The sequence below is a fragment of the Myotis yumanensis genome, unplaced genomic scaffold (genome assembly GCF_028538775.1).
Source record: "Myotis yumanensis isolate MYYU_CA2020_CCGP unplaced genomic scaffold, mMyoYum1.0.hap1 SCAF_13, whole genome shotgun sequence".
NCBI classification, from domain to species: domain Eukaryota; kingdom Metazoa; phylum Chordata; class Mammalia; order Chiroptera; family Vespertilionidae; genus Myotis; species Myotis yumanensis.
Window position 1 is genome coordinate 8,722,557 of NW_027223764.1, and position 22,540 is coordinate 8,745,096.

Here is a 22,540-nt window from a genome sequence, read left to right on the forward strand (position 1 = left end):
TGTACCCATTTTGGTCCTATGGTCATTCTCACGAAAAATACAACAAGATTTTTCAAGTCACATTTAAAGTGAATTTTAAAACTTTAGCCTACATAAATGTACCTTAGGCATTCCCTTTTCTGTAATGATTTTATTCATGTTACCCAATAATTATTCAAAAGTTAATCAAATCAAGAGACCAATTAATGTTAATATTTAATAATATCTTCATTTGCCCTGTTTTTAAACAGCTCCCAAATAACTGATAAAGTGAGTGCTAAAATACTGAGCTAGCTGAAACTACAGCAACAGTGATGATAATATATTTTGTCCATTTGATGATAATATATTTTGTCCATTTGAGCTTGAATGCAAATTCACACTGAATACATGCTCAAAATCTAAAACCTGAAATTAAGTAAAGCTACGTTTTTCATTAAATAATAACAATCAATATTTTGAATTTGCGATTTAAATAAAAAGTCTGCATTACATACATTTGGATAGAGAAGTAGATTAATAGTTTGATATTTACCACAAAATAACAGAATTCTTATTTGTTCTGGTTATGAAGGACAAATTGCTGTGTTTGTGCAAATGCCTGATTGCCATAAATTCTAATATATTTTAAATAAATGAAAACATAAAGGGATGTGCTAAAATTATCCAATTTTACTAACAAAGCAAAAAAGAGGTTTTCAAACAACTATTTAGAATATAGTCTTGCAAAATGCCAACATAATGGAAGTTACTCAACTAGTAATATCTCAAAGACAACTGGATGATGTTTCAGGCAAGAAATTCAAGATCGCATTAGGTTCTTATTTATTAACTAGGGGCCCGGTGAATGAAATTCATACACAGGTAGGGTCCCTACGCCTGGCTGGCGATCAGGGCCGATCTGTGGGGCAACCAGCGGGGCAACTGAGGGGCCCCGCTGGCACTCTTGGCTGGCCTGGGGCCTGCGGGCTGGGGGTAGCTCCTGCATTGAGTGTCTGCCCTCTGGTGGTCAGTACACACCATAGCGACTGGTCGTTCCACCAGTCATTCCACCGTTTAGTTGATTTGCATATTAGCCTTTTATTACTAGTATATAGGATTTTTTAAATAATTTAAAGCAAACTAGAGATTAAATTACCCATTACTTAACTATGATAATATATTCCAATAAGCATGAACTTCCTACAGATAATAACATACTACTAATTGATACAATATGTATCATTCCTAATAAAGTAATATTTCAAAAATGGAGTGAAATAGAAAATTATAATATTTAATAGATAGAATAAAACCTATTTCTGAATGTAAACATGAAGAATAAACATACTAGCCAATTCTGTATAAATATTACAATGATTATAAATCCTTGAGTACTGTCTATGAAAATTTAGTGGATTTAATTATTTTTAGAGCAAATAAATGCCTTAGTAATGGAACTTACAACTTTCCCTCCTGGTTCAATGCAAAAACTTAACTGGTCTCCTTGACTTCAATTTCATAACATCTGGTCACTCTCCACCCAGCTAACAAAGAATTCTCTTTAAAACTGTAAGAATTTTCTGTAATTCCCCGCTTCACACTCCATTCCCCTGCTTAAATTTCCTTGGTGTTTTCCATCACGTTTAGCTTGGACTCCAACTTACAAAATATGGCCCCTGCTTCTTTCTCTACCCAGGGCATTGACATTAGTCTGATCAGATAACAGTATTAGTAGTTTCCAATATTTGCCATCCTTTATCAACCTCTGTTCCTTACTGGAACTGTTCCAATGATTGACTGCCTGGCAGTTCTACCCTAGACCCTGTCTCTTTGGTGGCCTCGATTGTACTACTGTCGCCCGTACCCCATACTTCCACAACAGTACTACTAAAACAAAAACAAAAACCCAACTAAGTGACTATTGCCCAGGCCCTGGGCTAAGTGCTTTTCATATTTCTAATTTATTTTGGCATCAGAATTATCACATAAAATAGGTAATGCCATTAAATCCATTTTATAGATGAGGAAATAAAGGTTTACAGGTTACACCGGCAATACGCAGTAGAGCTAACGTGGAAATCAATGCATTACGAACTCTAATTCTTATGTTCTACACTCTCTTAAGACCTGTGTACTGAGTATCACAGTGTACTGTGATAATTAGCTTACCTTTCTTTTCTCTCCATTTGACTTCAAGATATTTGAAGTTGGGCATTACAATATTCAGCTATACCTTCCTAGCTACTAGCAAAGAACCTAGAATTTTGACTTATAAGTGTTTAGTAAATAAATTGCAGTAACTTCTGGAGATATATATCTCAAATTTCTAAATAGAAAGTCTTAAAACAGTTTCATTTTAACTAAAGGTCAAGCTGTACAAGAAAATAAGAATTACTTTTATATCAAGATTATGTCAGTTAAAATACGTAAAACTTTATATCTACTTGTATACTACTTGAAGTTAAAGATATTACTTGAAGTTAAAAGATATATTTTTTTCAAAATCATTTTGGTTGAAGTTAAAGGATATTGTTTAACATTTTTCAAAAAACATTTATAGCCCTAGCTGGTTTTGCTCAGTGGATAGAGCATCAGCCTGCAGACTGAAGGGTCCCAGGTTCGATTCCAGTCAAGGGCACATGCCTGGGTTGCGGGCTCAATCCCCAGTAGGGGGCGTGCAGGAGGCAGCCGATCAATGATTCTCTCTCATCATTGATGTTTCTCTCTCTCTCTCTCTCTCTCTCTCTCTCTCTCCCTTCCTCTCTGAAATCAATAAAAATATATTTTTAAAAAATATTTATAAATGCTAAAAAAAAATAGATCCTTTAAAATGACAGCATAAAAATTTGCATGTGTAATGCTACCTGTTCTTCATTATAGTATTAGCATATTTATGAGGTTTCCTGAAGAGTCTCAAGTTTTAATTCATAAATCAATAACATATACCAATAAGAGTAATGGCTTAGATAGAAATCTATACTCTATTTTTGCTTATAAAACCATTTTTTAGAATCTTATGATTTGCAATACAGGTTGTAAATATAAAGAGTTAAAGTTTTGGTTTAAGAGGATGTTTGGGAAAATGGGAGAAAAAGAGAAATCGTCAATTATGGTAACATGAAAGTCAGGTTTACAAACGATGAGCTTAAGGGAATATATACTTGCTGCTCAGTCTCCAATCTATTTTTTACCTATATTCACACATACACAAAACTTAAAATTATTACTATTTATTATTTTACCTTGATTCACTATGAAGAATTTATACAAACTTTAATTTTATTTTGGTTTCAATGGGTTTTACTTTAAGAATTTTAATGTCTCTATTGATTTATATTGTTTACTTTATCTTGCAGTTAACCTCCTAGGAAATGACTCAAATAAAATAAATCATGCATTCATATTTAAAATTGGCTCTTTAGAGATTATGACATTACGTGAAGGTACAGCTTTGGTCTGTTAATTTTTTAAATGAGTATTAAATACTTTTAAAGTTGAGAGGATTGCTTAATTTGTAGTATAACTTTCATGGATACCATTTTAATTTTGGATTTCAAGCAAGTGCATCATATGGGAAATCTGAGATGAATGCAATTGAAATAAGAGATTTTCTCTCTTGAAATGTTGCCATTTCTTAGAGGTAGTGACATAAATACTCAAATATTTCATATTTGGAAAGATCATAACATTTGAAATACACTCACAATTACAGGCTAATAATATCTTCATTGAGGTATAATATAAACAATTAAATTCCATTTTAATACATAATTTATTGAATTTTGGCAACTTTTACAAAGTTACTTAATTAAAACCACATGGTAAATGTCCTTTGCCTCTGCAATGGAGACCCTAAAACGTCTATCTCCTTTTTATCACGATAAGTCTTTATTTTTTATACAATTTCATATAAAGGAATCATAGGGTATGTAACATTTAATGTTTGATTGCTTTCATTTAGCATAGTCTTTTATTTTGTTTCTTTAAATATATTTTTATTGATATCAACAAGGAAGGGAGAAGGAGAGAGAGAGAGAGAGAGAGAGAGAGAGAGAGAGAGAGAGAGAGAGAGAAACATCAATGATAAGAGAGAATCATGGATTGGCTGCCTCCTGCACGCCCGCAACTGAGGATTGAGCCCACAACCCGGGCATGTGCCCTGACCTGGAAGCAAATCGTGACCTCCTGATTCATAGGTCTACACTCAACCACTGAGCCACACAGGCGGTGCCACTGAACATAGTATTTTAAAGATTTGTCCATGTCACTACTTTGTATAAATATTTCATTTATTTTTATTGTTGAGTAGTTTCACATAGAATGTATAGAGCATAATTTGCTTATTCGTGCTCCAATTGATATATTTATGAATTGTTTCCAGTTGGGGAGTTTCAAGAGTAATAGAGTTATAAATGTTTGTGATTAAGACTTTTTCTGCAGTCTGTTTTCATTTCTCTTGTGTAAAAAAAAAACTAGGACTGGAGCTATCGGTCATATGGTAAATGTGGAATACATTTTATAAAATAAACAATATTGTTTTCAAAGTCACTGTACCATTTTACATTGTCACTAATGATGTATGTGATTTCCAGTTATTCCAAATCCTCACCAGTACGTGGTATTTTCATTCTTTTTATTATTAGCCACCACAGTAGATATGTAGTGGTATCTCATTTTTATATATATGACACATACGTGAAAGCATGCAATATTTATTGCTACATTATTCTTTAAAAACTCCAAATTTCCAACAATATGCAAAGGAGTTGCAGAACCTGGTTAAAATTATTTTAGTATTAAAAATGATAATGAATATTATATAGAAATAAAAGTGTTTGCTCGATGTTATATAAAAATCATTAGAAGTTTATACAATCAAAGTTTATAATGATGTCAAATATCTATGCGGTTATATGAATATTGAACAAGAATTCCTTAATTTTTGTTATAGAGTTCAATTGGATTTAGAAGGGAAATTCATGACTTAAAAACTTGCTACTGAGAGAACTTCTTTAGTACTTAGATTCATTTTACAAATGGAAAGACTGAATAGATGCGTTATAAGTCATTTTCTTAGAAACCCATTTTACACATAAGTCATCGTATCTAATTCTCACAATGTATTGCTTATAATAAATGACATTAGTAATTTATTATAGTAATAATATTATAGTAGTAATTATTATAGCAGTAATATTAAAAACAATGAGTTAACAAACCTTTCTGTTAAGGGCCTGTAAATATTCTGTAAATATTTTCAGCTTTGTCAGCAATATGGTCTCTGTTTTTATTACTCATCTCTGACATTATAGTGTAAACTTGATATGATATACCTTCTTTCGCTTAATCTCTAGAACATTTGTTACCTATCATAATCAATCTTATATTTGAACTGCAATGCTAATAACTTTAAAACAGAAAGACTGCATAGAGCTTAAGTACTTTGCATTCTACAGTAATGGCTGTGCATTAACACTTATACATCACTATCTAAATTAAATTAGTTTGTATCGAAATTACTGTTTCTGAGTAACTGGGATTTGGTAACTCACTATTAGGTCTATTTGAAAGCTGATCATAATTTAGGTTTGATTTTTTTTAATCAGAATAATGCTAGGAATCATTCTTCAATTTGCAATTTTGACTTCTGTATTAGACAGGTGATATCCCCATACTAATCGTGGTTTAATTTAATACAGAACAAAGTAGAAAAAGAACAGAATTCTAATGCTGCTGATGTCTGCAAATTTTCATCACAAGTGTGCTGGCAATTTGAACACAAATGATGAGCCATTTGAGCACAAAATAAGGTGGTTAGCTACTAGATAAGTAGGTATTGAAGCAAGAGGAAGTTTTATCTTATGCATATTGTTTGAAAAGAGTTACAATACAAATGTGCCGATAAAGATATCCCTGTGTAATTTTCCCCAAAAATTCACCAAATTGTTGTAAGTTTGAGTATTTTATATGTTAAAACATACTTTTTTCTTTTCTTTTAAGCTTCAATTATTTTGTAGTCTTTATTGTTGAGAGTATAACAGATATCCCCTCCCTTTTCCCCCATTCCAGCCCTCCACCCAGTTCGTGCCCCACCCCAGGCCTTTTTTATTATGAAAACTAGGTTGGCATAATTTTGAGAAGTAGTGTTTGATACTGCTAATCAATGTTATCAATTACTTAACTACTATAGTAATTACATTAATCAGGAAATATAAATGTGAGGTGAATATAAGATAACTTCAGAAACATTAATCTCTGATGAAAAGTCTTTGTGACTTTGAAAAACCCATCTTGTCTAGAATTCCCGCTCAGGCATCATGTCCCTTTGCTGAACTCCTGTTCATCCTTCAAAATCTTGCTTCCATAGAACTTTCTCCTAGAAGCTTTCCTACTTTACCATCACCTCAGTAACAGTCACAGCGCTGGATATATCACCGAGCACCTCCAATTCTTAAATACCATTCACACGCATCTCCGCCAAAGTGAATGGCTCAGAACATTTTATGAAGGAAACAAAACCAAAGTATATCCCTGAACTCTATAGAAGAAACACTAAATTAGGATGCAATAAAACTGACTAAAGTAGACTGGGGTCAACATGTGAAACAGAAACTAGACACAGAGACAGAACAATTACACTAACAATTCAGTAATTATTTGTATAACTCGGTATAAGGACTATAAAGGGATGACATTTTAGGTAATATGATCAGAAGAGGGGGTGCTGAGATCTTAAAGTTGCAAAAGACACCTTTTCTCGCTCTGATTTCTAAGCCTGGAATGTCCCTTGTTTTACTTTAAAGCTCATTTAAAGTTGAATTTCTTTATCTACAAAGGAAAAACTGCTGATGGTACATTTCGTGAGCTATGTGAGGACAAAGGCTACTTTGTATACTGTTTTATCCTCTAGATCTAGAAAAATGACCTGTGTATGATTGAAACTTTACGTCTGCTTGAAAGTGTAGCCAAAAATTTATATAAATGTTCAATTTCTAACATTTCTGCAAGAAGCACTAGTTTAGATTAGCATTTGACTGATGAAATACAGAAGATACCATTACTATAATTTTTCATTTTGCTCATTATTTGTTGAAATTTACAAAGACCTATTATCATGCTAGAATGTTTCATCTCAACAGTAACATTAGACTGAAATTGGATCAAGACAAATGAAATACTTTTCTACTTTCTCATATATCAGCAAAAACTTCTCCTTATTTATGTGATACTTTTTAAATTGATCTCTTCAGTCTCAAGTATACAGAGAAACACTACAACCAAAGGTGCTCAAAAGAATAGTGATGGGAAATTTTCAGTATGAAAATACTACTGATATTAATTGAAGTAAAATCTGTGTGTAATGTTTTGCTTGCAAAAAGGATATGATACACAGATTTTTTCCGTAAATAAATAACTAAATATTTAAATATTCACACATTTTATGCTACAGCATATTTTAAAAAGAATTAATTTACAAGTTGAAAGGCTATACACACAAAGGTCTCTCCCTGTGCAGCGACTCTACTGAAGCAAACATTAAAGTAAATTAAGTAAAAATGGTCATAAAATTTAAATGTTAATTTTTATCACAAACAATGTTCTCACTTGTTGGAAACTCACTGAAAACTTTGTGGGGAGAAACAGTGATATTTATTCTTGAACAGAGTATTCTTGGTATCTCAATGGTATGATGGAAATTTTTCAGTCGGAATTAAGTTTTTTTACTGTTTTATTTCAGCCACTTTTTAAGATAACTGCTTCCACATAGTGTAGTTCCTAAATATTTATGAACAGTTTCATCTATGGATTGTAAGATTTCACGTAAGTTGCAGCTCGTTGGAATCTGTAATAGAATGTCATTATGAAATCTAAAATATATAGAACTATGTCTGCAACCTAAGTACCATTTATCTGAAAAGTGCCTGGAAACATAAATCTAAGCTACTAAATAAAACAATTTGGAAGTAAACATAAAACCACATTTACAGTAACTGTCCCTTCAATTGCTGCACTAGTTTGTTCTATTTACTATTTGGACTCAAAATTACATAAGATTTCTATCTCTTCACAAAATGGAGTACCAGTGAATGGATTTATCTTCATATTTAAACAACTAGTAAGTAAGACAAAATATCTGAAACACTTGTTTTCCTTCCCTGGAAATCAAGCAGTGCAGGGCAATTATTCCTGAGTGGAAACAAAGGAGGTGAGCCTTTCAATGCCACAGGTCATTATGGTGTCTGTTTTGTTTGTTTGTTTAATATATTTTTTATTGATTTCAAAGAGGAAGGGAGAGGGAGAGAGAGACAGAAACATCAATGATGAGAGAGAATCATCAATTGGCTGCCTCCTGCATGCCCCCCACTGGGGATCGAGCCTACAACCCAGGCATGTGCCCTGACCAGGAATAGAATGGTGACCTCCTGGTTCATAGGTCAACGCTCAACCTCTGAACCATGCCGGCAGGGTGATCACTGTGATTTTTAAAAATATATATTTTATTGATTTTTTACAGAGAGGAAGGGAGAGGGATAGAGAGAAACATCGATGAGGGAGAAGAATCAATCGATCAGCTGCCTCCTGCACCCCCCCTACTGGGGATGTGCCTGCAACCAAGGTACATGCCCTTGACCGGAATCGCATCTGGGACGCTTCAGTCCCCAGGCTGACACTCTATCCAGTGAGCCAAACCGGCTAGGGCATCACTGTGATTTTGAGGCTGCATCAAAAGGACAGTAAGCCCAGGTGCATTTCAGGAACTTCCCAATAAGAAGAGATGAAGCTGAGAATGTGGTGGGCTAGGCAGCTAACGTTTAGGGGTGGTCTACTGGAGATGAGAGAACTCCCCAGAGGGCTCCAGAGCTTTGCTAAGGGTCCCTTGAGCCTTCAGGTGAATACTACTTACTGGTGAAGGAACTGTCCAAGGCTGGGGAAACAATAATCTGAAAGGAGCAGAGAGAAAAATTCTCAAAATGCACATGAAGCTGGGAACAGTTTATGATCCCACCAGTCTGAGTGCGAAATCTTGTAATTCAAGTGTCACAGAGTAGAGCACCAAGAAGGCAGTGCCTAGGAGTGAAGTGATCACCCCTAGACTAAATGCTGTTTTGTTCCTCCATAACAAAGTATAGAAATAAGCTTTGAAAAGTTCAAAATTTTTGCAAGTAAATTAACTCCATCCCATAACGAAGCTAAAACATCAATATTGGTGAATATCTAGCACCCAAAATGGTTAAATTCAGAATGTTGGGCATCCAATCAAAATATGAGCCATAAGGAGGAGCAAAATTAAATAGAAAGAAACACAAAACTACACAAATGACAGAATTTATAGACAAGGACGTTAAGAGTTATGGTAATTGTAATCTATATGTTTAAGAAGGCAGAATAAAGATGAAGCATATTAAGTAGAAATGTGGAAGACATTTTCAAAAAAACTAGTCAAAACTCTAAAGATAAAAATATAATGCTTGAGTTGAAAAATACACTGCATGGGATTAATATCAGATTAAACACTATAAAAGAAAAGCTTAATGAACTTGAAGATATATAAAAAGTATGCAAAATGAAACCCAGAAAAAAATCATGAATCCTATATAATGAGAGAGGAATATGCTAATTAGCCATTACACCCTGAGGCGTAACGACCAAGTGCATCAAGACCAGATCACCGATCAGCAGGAGGGTGGGCCAGCAAGGTACAAGCCGGCTGTGGAGGGCTACAAGAGGGGGCAGGGCAGCAAGCTATGAAGGAGGGAGGGGAAAAGGAGGTGGGGGAGCTACAGGAGGGCGGGACAGTGGGCGGAGAGCTACAGGAGGGTGGCAGTGACCTACTGGCTACAAGCGGGTGGGGAGAGCTACAGGAGAGGGCAGGGCAACAAGCTACTAGGGGTTGCAGAGGGAGCTACAGGAGGGTGGGGCAGCAGGTGGAGAGCTACTGGAGGGCTGCAGCAACCTACTGGTGCACGGATTCGTGCACAAGGCTACTAGTTAAAAAATAAGAATAGAGCATTAGCAAGCCAAGGAACAATTTCATGTAGTCTAATATACATACAGTTGGAATTTCTAAAAAGAGAGGAGTGGGATAAAATTTTGAGACATAATAGCCACAAGTTTTCCAAATTTGGTTGAAATAATTTTATGAATTTATGAAGTTCAATAAAACCCACACCAAAGAAAAAACATGAAGAAAACCACACCTACACACATCATAATCATACTGGCCAAAACCAATAATAAAGAGAACAAAACTTTTTAATGCATAAAGAGGAAAAAGACCCATTACATTAAAAAGCTACAATTTAGAATTATTTAATCCCCATGAAAGTGGAATAAAGTAATTTTCAGAAATATAGGCTGATATAAGTCATTGCCAGCAGATCTTCACTAACTTGTTAAAAGATGTCCATTAGGCAGTAGAAAATGATACTTGATAGAAATCTAGATTTACAAAAAGAGTAACTATGTAGGTAAAATAGAAGATGATTTCTTATGTGTCATATCTTTCAGTAAAATTGACTATATCAAAAATATTAAGTGTAGCATGGATTTTATATTTATACGATATGAAGCAGTAAAATTAACAATGGCACAAGACCAGAAGGAAAAAAATGAAAGTATACTGGTTTAAGGTAACTGTTCAAGAAATGAGTGGCATAATATTACTTGGAGGTAGACAATGAGAAATTTAAGATGTCTATGATAAACCATAAAATAACCACTAAAATAATTTAAGAAAATTTATAGAAAAATAATATCAATTCTACCATAATTCTTTCAGAAAAATAGAGGAAGGACTATTGCCCAATTCATTTGGTAAGGCTAGCAGTACCATAACACCAAATCAAACAAGATTACAATAGAAAAGTACAGACTAATATTCCTCAATAACCTGGGTATAAAAGTTCGTAACAAAAATATAACAAATCAAATCCAATAATATATAAAAGAAATAATACAGCCCTAGCCGGTTTGGCTCACTGGATAGAGAGTCGGCCTGGGGACTGAGGGGTCCCAGGTTCAATTCCAGTCAAGGGCATGTACCTTGGTTGCGGGCACATCCCCAGTAGGGGGTGTGCAGGAGGCAGCTGGTTGATGCTTCTCTCTCATCGATGTTTCTAACTCTCTATCCCTCTCCCTTCCTCCCTGTAAAAAATCAATAAAATATATATTTTTTAAAAAAAAGAAATAATACAAAATAATGAAGTGGAACTTACACCTGAATAGCAAGGCTGGCTAAACATTCAAAATCAATCAATGTAATTCAATTATATTATAAATAAATCTCAACTGAAATAATTTTACTATTTTATGTTTAATAACTGAAAGTGTATTATAATCCTATAAACAAACACACACACTCCTATACCTTACTTAGTAAAACATATTCCTCATGACTAACATAATAATTTTAATGAAAAAATAGAAGTAGAGCTCTACCTTTCTTGACCATCATAGTTATTTTCCACATTTTATTTTTCTGAGAGAGTGGAATATTTCAGCTTTATTACACAAATTTTAGTTTGGCATCCAGAACATATTACTAGATGTTCTCAAAAGAAACTCCAATTTAGAAAGTTAATTTCTAATCATTAAATATTCATAAGCATTCTAAAGTAACTATGTAATGTTCTTAAAAATAAAATACAATTAGATAACCAAGAAATAAAGGGCATGAAACAATTAAAAACATAACAATTGCATCCGTTTTCTTTACTATTTAATAAGCTCTACAGATGGACCCTTTTGTTGCCTTCAATCATAATATAAGGAGAAAGATTTTTCCAAGAAACATGATTTTTAAAAATTACTCGGTCCTCTCACAAAACACAAATTAATATAAATAACACATGCAAACATTTGTAGTCACAGATCATAAGTTGTCATTTATTAATATAAAAGAAGGAATAATCTGTAAATTTTTAAAAGATTTTGAAACAGACCTAATGCAGGACTTGGCACATATGAGCTATTCAATAAACTAATTTGAATTCAATCAAATAAATCAGTCATAAAATAATGAATAAATGAACAAATCCCAACATTACAAAGTATAGACTTACTTTACTCTCATAAAAGCATAAATTAAGAACTCAAACCATGAACATTTCAAGATAAAGCATCCTAAATATTTCCTAGCAATAAATCTAAAGCTGCTAGCAGTCTATTGCTGAACACAGTAAAAATGAACCATACAACACATAGATAGCAGAAGATAAAGATATCAACAATAAGAGGCAGTGGGTCTGAAAGAACTAACTGTTAAGTTCTGCTAATGCTTAAGTTTTAGTGAAGATTTAAATTATGTTCAGTGTATAATAAAGCAAAAATGAGATTACTAAACACAGCAAATAATTTCAAGTGGGATTGTAAGAAAAGAAAGTTTATTTAAACCTCAGAGTATACAATTAATCAGAAAACCTGAAGAATCTCATTATTTCAAGTTTGATGCTTTTTTAGAATATAATTTCATTAAAAATTAGTACATTCTTTGATTGAGTCAAACTTATTTTATGGACTTTTTATAGAGATATTAATCACAAACATTTGTGTAGCCTTTTTCTTATATTGTTCAAAACATAGAAACCCATCTATATCATCGCTTTGAAAGAAACCACATTCTTTTTCTAATGAAAATACTCAATAGTCACTAGACTGAATACTATTTTAACACTTACCTGTATTTTAATAGGCCAGGAAAAGTTGCTGATGTACACATAGAATGTAATGTTAGGATTGCTTCTAAAGTTAAATTTTTCATAGGAAAAACTATCTCTGTATTCCTTTACATTAGTCTTGGAAACTATAGGGGTCTCCTCCCCAGATATTGTTCCAGCTAAAATGTAAATAACAAAACAAATTTAAATAATTCACATTAGAAAGCAGATCTTTATAAACTTAAAAATATGTGAGACTTCTTTTTATAACTATACTTATAAGAACATATTTATCAAAATAAATTCATGCTTACAATCTGGAGTGACAAAAGAAAAACAATAATATTTGCCATAAATATAACAAAACAGATTTAATATAAAGTTATTTTCAAAAATCATACCACTGATTAGGTGTTACGCACTAGGGCCAGTGATGGTGAACCTCTGACACGCGAACTCATTTTTTTGGTTGATTTTTCTTTGTTAAATGGCATTTAAATATATAAAATAAATACCAAAAATATAAATCTTTGTTTTACTATGGTTGCAAATATCAAAAAAATTTCTATATGTGACACGGCACCAGAGTTAAGTTAGGGTTTTTCAAAATGCTGACACGCCGAGCTCAAAAGGTTCGCCATCACTGCACTAGGCACTTGTCTCAAGTATACAGCTACTGAAAGGGAAGTCCCTCTTTGCAACTCACGTACATATGGCTCCAGACACTGAGTTCTTTCTACTTACTATTCCACAGAAAATTTCAAAATAAATCAGGCCATATTTCAGAAGTCTCAATTAAATTAAAAAATGAGGGAAAATCAATTTATTTGTTTTACCACAAACTGAAACATCACTAATTTAAGTAAATTGGAAGAAGGCTATAATTTAAAATATGAGCTAAATGCTCAATCAGTTAAACAAATATTCGGTATTCAATAAATATTTACTAAAATTAATCAAATGAAATAAAGCATTTTTTTAAATCCTCACCTGAGGATATGTTTTTCATTGATTCTAGAGAGATAGAGAGGAGAGGAGAGAAAGAAAGAAAGAAAGAAACATCGATGTGAGAGAGATACACAAGAAACATCGATTGGTTGCCTCCCATAAGCACCCTGTCAGGGATGGAACCCACAATCTGGGTATGAGCCCTGACCAGGAATCAGACTCATGACCCTTCTGTGCACAGGATGACACTCTAACTAACGGAGCCACACAGGCCACGGATAAAATAAAGCATTTCCAACACTCTTATCAAGCCCTCGACTTAACTAAAAGTAAAAATAATTACAATTAGTATGCTGAACACCTGAATATTTCTTACTTATCATTATGCCATATTGTCTTGGACACTTTTAAAAAATGCAGAATTTTCACACCCTGGCAGGTGGGGCTCAGTTGGTTGGGCATCTTCCCATGAACGGAAAGGTTGCCGGTTCCAGGTCAGGGCACATGCCCAGGTTTTGGGCTCGATCACTGGTGGGGCGGTTACAGGAGACAGCCAATTAATGTTTTGCTCTCACATTGATGTTTCTCTCTCTCCCTTTCCCTTCCACTCTCTAAAAAAATAAAAATTAAAAAATAATAATTAAAAAATCTTTTTTAAAAATGTGCATTTTCTTGATCTCCATCTTCCAACCTGATAAATAAAAATTTCTGACATTTGGTTCTGGAAATCTGAAAGTGACAAGTAATTTATTGCACAATAAAATCAGTGTTCTATAGTGACTACAGAGTTCTATATATTTATCTTTTTATTGACAAAATTAACACTCATGTAGAGCTAGTCTACTGTACAGAAGTAAAGTTCAAATTAACAGTACAAGTCGTAAATTATTAATTATTGAAACTCATGGTATCAAGATTTTACTATATGTTTGCACTAATGTAACAAAATGTCTATATGTTTGCCTGAATTTCTCATTTGTTACACATGTATTATAGATTCTGGAATGCCAAAGATCTAATCACTCTTGAATTCTATGTTTCCATGATCTTACATATTAAAATAGCATAATGACCTAATTTTCAGAAGTCAACTATGCAATATTTTCTTTTAAAAGAAGTTTCCAGTACTTTTATACAACAGTATATCTTTGATATAGAAAATAAAATGCAACAGAATTTCTTAAGATATAAATATATTAAAAAATTAGCATACTTTTTCATAATCCAACATCTAGATTTGTACTTAGATATATTTTTTAAAAGTCAGCAATTTAATTATAAAGTTTGTGCTGGAAGACATATTACCTACAGGTTTTGTTTTTAACCCTCTCTCAGCACCAAGGCTGACAAGGATTAGGGGAATAGTTTTCTAAATTTGAAAGTAACAGATAAGTTGTCAATTCATCAGCATTCACAGAAGAATTTCATTGTTTTATATCAACATAAGGTTAATAATTAAATTTATAGTTTCAATAGTGAATCAAATCATTGAAATCTCAGTCTCTTTAGTTATTAAAACAGTAATATGCCTTAATTAAAATCATAGCAATTCATGACAGGGCCATTTAAAAAAATTAAGTTATGTACAGTATTTGTTGCCTATCTAATTTTAATTGAATAAGGGGGAATGTTAGCAAATAATATTTATTATTAATGCTACTTATTATTTTTACTTGAAACAGCACAGTGATTAGGCATATAGTATTATTTTAATTTCAATTATTTAAATTAATAGTAAAAGGTCATGTTAGAACACCTTCCACACAGAAACAGATATGAAAGATACATGGCAACAAAATTCTCTTACCTGTTGAACCAACTGACCATGTAATGTTGAGATTAAAGTTGTTTGAGGCATTAATCGAAATATCCAAGTTTTTGTTAGACTACCAAAAAAGAAAATATTAAGGTTAAAAAAAATCAAATTATAGTAGCTAGATATGTTCAGTGTTTAATTATGTCTATTGTTTTCAAATTCTATACATTCTGACAATATTCAACTGAGTAAGTGTAGATGCCAATTACAACCCTTTAGGTGACAGAGTCAAAGGTGGGTTGGAGGTTCCCATTTATCTCCTCTACTGAAATCAGGCCGTCTATATGTAAGCCAGAGGCGGCTGTCATTCAATATTTGTACTTTAACTTTCTTTGCTTCTCTGTAGTTAATATTTAAATGATACAGGGTTAATTAGCCCAAAACTTTTACAGCAATATATTATTTTGTTGAAAGGCTTCTTGATAGGTGTATATTCTGTTATTATACACACTTTAGTTAAAAATACTTAAACTATGTAAATGAAAACTTTCAGGTAAAAATCATGAACCACTCTGGACAGAAAAAAAAAAAAGGAGATCATATCATTTTAAACCTCTGTACAGAAGAACACTGAAGAATCTGTCAGTCAACCTGTTTTCTTCCTGTCATTCACTAGTGGAGTATAGACCCTTCCCGTTTAATTTCGAGGAAACAAATGCCTAAAGGATTTCTTTAAATGTTATTTGTTATCTTACTCCAAGAAATGAGGAACAGAAAATACATATGATGATAACTATTTAGTTCTGCATAAATGCAGAGGATGATAGTGGTACTGCATACGTTTAGCTTCAGATAATGTGTGTTGTGCTGTGTTTTAAATATACAAAGACCTATACGAAAAGCTATACTGCTGCCTTAGACGGTTTGGCTCAGTTGATAGAACATCGGCCTGCAGACTGAAAGGTCCCGGGTTCGATTCCGGTCAAGGGCACTTGTCCCGATTGCCAGCTCAATCCCCAGTGTGGGGCGTGCAGAAGGCAGATAATCAATGATTCTCTCTCATCATTGATATTTTTATCTCTCCCTCTTCCTTCCTCTCTGTAATCAATAAAAAAATATATTATTAAAAAAAAAAGCTGTACTGTTACATGAGACCTGGCTACTAGAAAAGACATAAATAACTTCCTTAGTATGACTACTTTTTCCTAAATTGGATAAAGCAGGTAAGCCAACAGAAATTATATCTCCAATTTCCTGAGCAAATCCTAGAGAAACAAGTGTGTAAGCAAGTTAAGCTCCCCATATGTGATGTAACAGCTGTAAGGGGAAACTGAAATTCGCAGCCCTTTCTTGATGGCTAAGAGTAGAAAGAAGAAGCAATAAAAGGCAAAGGCTGCTGGATGATGTGTGACAGTCATCCCATTTAAAAGATACACTAAGATCCAATTTTATTTTTTACCTCAAAATAACATTTACTCTTAATGAGTGCCATAAGATAGAGGGATAGCTGGGCATCTACGAAGAACTATTATTAATGTTCCATAACTATCAGAGGACATTCTCTTCATAGTTTCCAAGAAGAAAATATGGATTCAAAAAGAATGGTCATCTCCAAAAAGCATGCAAAAGTAAATGTAATGAATGAGGTTGAATGACTGCCATACAGATTTTCCAGGGGAGTGCTCATGAATGCTGTAGAGATAGCATCTGAGAATTCAAATAAATCTAAGAAAAATAGAGCCTGGGAGTTTAAATAGATATAGTATTTCAGAAGGACACTGCATTATCCACCAGTCATACTAAAAAATGGCTATGAATGTAAGAAGGAAGTTAACTCATTAAGTTCTATTGATAAGCTGTTAAGATACTTCCCACAATATGTACAACAAAACTGTCCAATTTCTTGAAACCTTGCTATTTCTTTGATAATATGAGTGAAAACAGTTGACTGGTTCAAGAGAATGCCACTACTTATGACTCTAGTAATAAATGCAAAATGCTTTATGTCAGAATGCAGATAGGGCTGATCAACACATTATGTTGTTCAGCTGTGATAAGGAACATCCATTCCAACATAATGTTATATTAACAAAAACCCATAAATGAAAAGAAGAAAAATATCTGATACTAATTTTATAGATTTAGGTCACTATAATTAACTGACCAGTCCTAAAAACCAAGTACTGCTTCTATTCATTAAATCATGTTCATGAAGCAATGAAATGAACTAATGAACAGTAATGTTATCAAATCAGATGATCTTGGGTTTAAATCTTAGCTCTTTAACATACATATAGATTTATTTAGGAAAAGCTACTTGTCCTTCCTGAAAATCAGTTTTCTTATCTCCAAAATGGAGATAGGACAACCTCCCTGAAGAGTTTCTTATAAACACCAAATAAGAGAAATTCTAAAAAAAAACCAGCCTGGTTTCAGACCATAAAGCTGATAATGGCAGTATTGTTGATATCTTCACCAAGGGACTCAGAAAAAGGGCATACTTGCCAACATCTGAGAAGGAGTTGTTGTTTTTATTACAATGAAGTATTTCAAATATAGTTACTTTTTTTGTTGTTGTTAATCCTCACCTGAGGATATTTTTTCATTGATTTTTAGAGAGGAGTGGAAGGGAGGGGGAGAAAGAAAGTAAAACAGTGTTGGTTATATGTGGATAAGACAGGGAAGATCATGTCACATAGGAAACTACTCCAGAAATTGTTGACATAAAAGCACTGGTTATAAGTGATGCATAGTTTCCTCAAAAAATTAAAAATGGAACTTCTATTTGACCCAGTAATCCCACTTCTATGAATATATATATCCCAAGAAAAAAGAAACACCCATCAGAAAGGATATATGCACCCCTATGTTCATAGCAGCACAATTTATAATAGCTAAGATTTGGAAACAGCTTAAGTGCCCATCAGCTGATGAGTGGATTAGAAAACTGTGGTACATCTACACAATAAAATACTATGCTGCTATAAAAAAAAAAAAAAAAAGGAGGAATTCTTACCATTTACAACAGCATGGATGGAACTGGAGAACATTATACTAAGCAAAATAAGCCAGTCCGAGAAAGATAATTATCACATGATCTCACTCATTTGTGGAATATAATGAACAACATAAACTGATGAACAAAAACAGAACCAGAGACAAATGGTGGGGGAAGGGAGGGGCGTTAGAGAGCAACCAAAGGACTCATATGCATGCACATGAGCATAACCAATGGATACAGACAATAGGGGGGTGAGGGCATGTGCTGGGGGTTGGGGGCGGCTGGGGAGAGGTTAATGAGGGAAAAAGGAGACTTATGTAATACTTTAAACAATAAAGAATTTAAAGTGAAAAAAGTGATGCATAGTGGGTTAAAAATAAACCTATTGGCTAAATGTACAAAATGCATAAATAATTAAGATATATATTTTTATTGTTGATTTTTGAAGGATAAGTAGGAAGCCCTGATCATTCACATTAATTTCAGAAATTGTTCCAAGTTGCATAACTCTTTAACTCTAGATGATAATTATAAATTATATATAATAATGTTATAAGCATCCTGTGTGGCACCTTTCATGATAGTTCAGCATCCTTTCAAATAACAAGTGTCTAGGCCAGCCGTGGGCAAACTACGGCCCACGGGCCAGATCCGGCCCGTTTGAAATGAATAAAACTAAAAAAAAAAAAAGACCGTACCCTTTTATGTAATGATGTTTACTTTGAGTTTATATTAGTTCACACAAACACTCCATCCATGCTTTTGTTCCGGCCCTCTGGTCCAGTTTAAGAACCCATTGTGGAGAAAGAGACCAAGATGGCGGCGTAGGTAAACACCGGAGACCGCTGCCGCAAACAACCATTTCAAAAATATAACTAAAAGACTGAACGGACATCACCCAGAACCACAGGAAGGCTGGCTGAAGAGAGACTCTACAACTAGAAGGAAAGAGAACAGCAAATCGAGGCTCAGAGGCGGCGCAGTGTGGAAAATACAAAGGTACCGAGGTGCGCGCCCAAAGCGGGCTGGTGGCTGAGGGCGCGGTTGTCGTTTTCTGTCGGGAGTGAGTCTCAGACTCTGGGCTCCAGATCCGGGCGAGTCTCTAGGGACCCAGACTCAAACGGGAGAAGCGGGATTATCCGGCATCAGTTGGAACCTGAGGGCAGCTTTCTCTCCAAGATTTGCAGCGGCTGCCGGGGTTCTGAGAAGCAGAGCCTCTGGGAACGGGACTGAGCGTGGCCATAACTGCTCCCTCCGCCCGCCCTGTTGATCCCGCCCCGCCCAGGCCCTGCGCACAGCCATTTGCCGATCGCCTCAGGCAAAGGCTGGATTAGCGCCTCCCCAGAAGGCAGACGTTTTCCATACAGCTGATTCCTATAGCCAGTCGGCCTGGGGGTCAAATCCCTCTAGTGTTAACTACAACAATTAAGGCTTGGCTAGAACAAGACTGCGCACAGAGACCACAAGGGGGTGCACCAAGAAAGCATAAAAGATGCGGAGACAAAAAAACATGACAGAAATGGAGGATATGGAGCTAAGAATCGCAATTTTGAGGGCTTGCCATAAATTTGTGCAGAGCCTCACGAAAACTAATGAGACCCTCGATGCTACGATAAAGAAATTAGAAAGTAAGCATACACGGACTGAAATAAAGAATATTATACCCAATAGCAGACCAGAGGAGTACAATAATCAAACCAAAGATTCGACAAAAAACACCCAATTGGAAAAGCAAAATGAAAAAAGAATCCGAAAGTGTGAAGATAGTGTAAGGAGCCTCTGGGACAGCTTTAAGCGGTCTAATATCAGAGTCATTGGAGTGCCAGAAGATGAGAGACAGCAAGATATTGAAAACCCATTTCAAGAAATAATGGCAGAAAACTTCCCCCACCTGGTGAAAGAAATGGACTTACAGGTCCAAGAAGCGCAGAGAACCCCAAACAAAAGGAATCCAAAGAGGACCACACCAAGACACATCATCATTAAAATGCCAAGAGCAAAAGACAAAGAGAAAATCTTAAAAGCAGCAAGAGAAAGAGGCTCAATTACCTACAAGGGAATACCCATACGACTGTCAGCTGATTTCTCAACAGAAACTTTGCAAGCCAGAAGGGAATGGCAAGAAATATTCAAAGTGCTGAATACCAAGAACCTACAACCAAGATTACTTTATCCAGCAAAGCTATCATTCAGAATTGAAGGTCAGATAAAGAGCTTCACAGATAAGGAAAAGCTAAAGGAGTTCATCACCGCCAAACCAGTATTATATGAAATGCTGAAAGGTATCCTTTAAGAAGAGGAAGAAGAAGAAAAAGGTAAAGATACAAATTATGAACAACAAACATGCATCTATCAACAAATGAATCTAAGAATCAAGTGAATAAATAACCTGATGTACAGAATGAACTGGTGATTATAATAGAATCAGGGACATAGAAAGGGAATAGACTGACTATTCTTGGGGGAAAAAGGGGTGTGGGAGATGCGGGAAGTGACTGGACAAAAATCATGCACCTATGGATGAACACAGTGGGTGGGGAGTGAGGGTGGAGGGTGGGGTGGGAGCTGGAAGGAGGGGAGTTATGGGGAGAAAAAAGAGGAACAAATGTAATAATCTGAACAATAAAGATTTAATTTAAAAAAAAAAAAAAAAAAAAAAGAACCCATTGTGGCCCTCGAGTCAAAAAGTTTGCCCATCCCTGGTCTAGGCTATTGGCTTCAATTGGACAAGACAGTAGAAGGTAAACCTGAAAGCTGGTCCATTTGGAAGCACTCAAGAATTGCTGGAAACTGCAGGAGGAGAGCATAGTCAAGAGAGAAGTAAACTAGGATGACAGCTAATTTGAACCTCTGTGTATGACACTATGCATAATACTGAAGAGGATTATCATTCATGTCTACATTTTGAGCTGGATGCCCCACTTACATTAAAACTTTTTAAATATATTTTTATTGATCTCAGAGAGGAAGGGAGAGGGATAGAAACAGCCAGGATGAGAGGGAATCATTGATCGGCTGCCTCCTGCATGGCCCCCCAACTGGGTGTCAAGCCCACAACCCGGGCATGTGCCCCAACCGGGAATAGAACCAGGACCTCCTGGCTCATAGGTCAATGCTCAACCACTGAGCAACACCAGCTGGAGCAACATTAAATTTTTTATATTCCCAAAGATCTCTACAAGTTTGGAATTACTATTAAATATTTAAGAAGTCAATGGTAAAGAATGAAATTCTCATACATGCTTAAACATGGATCAACTTTGGAAACATTATGCTAAGTGAAATAAGTCAGACACAAAAAGACAAATATTGTATGATTACACATATAGCTAGAATACACAAATTCATAGAGACAGAAAGTGAAATAAAGGTTACCAAGGGCTGGAGGGAGGAAGGAATGTTGAGTTATTGCTTAATGGATAAAGAGATTATGTTTGAAATGATGAAAAATGTTGGTGATGGAGTGGTGATGTTTGCACAACATTGTAAATGAACTTAATGCCACCACGTTTTACACTGGCTTAAAAATGGCTGGGATGATAAATTTTACTTTATGCATATATTGCCACAACAGAAAAGAAGTCCATGGTGATTATAACAATATAAAAACTTTCTTATCAGACTGTTAAATATAGTATATGACATATTATTAATGTCTTTATTTTTTTATATATTTTTTTATTTTTTTTTGCTAAAAGTATTACAAAGGGTATTACATATGTGTCCTTTTTTTTCCCCCGCCCTTGACAATCCCCTGCCCTCCCTTACCCCCCAGTGTCTTATGTCCATTAGTTATGCTTATATGCATGCATACAAGTCCTTCGGTTGATCTCTTACTCCCCTCCCTCCTGCCCCCCAACCCTCCCTGGCCTTCCCACTGCAGTTTGACAATCAGTTTGAGGCAGCTCTGCCTCTGTATCTATTATTGTTCAAAAGTTTGTAATGGTCTTTATTATCCATGAATGAGTGAGATCATGTGGTATTTTTCCTTCATTGACTGGCTTGTTTCACTTAGCATAATGCTCTCCAGTTCCATCCATGCTGTTGCAAATGATAAATATAGTATATGACATATTATTAATGTCTTTAAAAGAAAACAGTGAAGAAAGGGTTACACTTGGAAAAATCATTTTCAAAAATCCTTATTTAAAAGTCAAAACTTTAAATATAGTCCCAAGAATATAGGCATTCCTTAAAATCTAAAGAATAAAGAGTCAC

General features: G+C 34.6%; 1 protein-coding gene across 2 annotated transcripts in view; it reads right to left on the reverse strand.

Moving 5' to 3' along the window:
- The window catches only part of ATRNL1 (attractin like 1), a 454,480-nt gene that overhangs the window by 283,902 nt on the left and 148,038 nt on the right, over nt 1–22,540 (reverse strand). The window contains exons 23-25 of one of the 2 annotated variants that reach the window (XM_070432203.1): nt 15,373–15,451; nt 13,608–13,631; nt 12,639–12,796 (exon numbers count right to left, since the gene is read on the reverse strand). In XM_070432203.1, coding sequence (XP_070288304.1) covers nt 12,639–12,796; nt 13,608–13,631; nt 15,373–15,451 — 261 coding nt within the window. The remainder of the gene's footprint in view (nt 1–12,638; nt 12,797–13,607; nt 13,632–15,372; nt 15,452–22,540) is intronic. The other variant, XM_070432204.1, reaches the window with a different exon arrangement.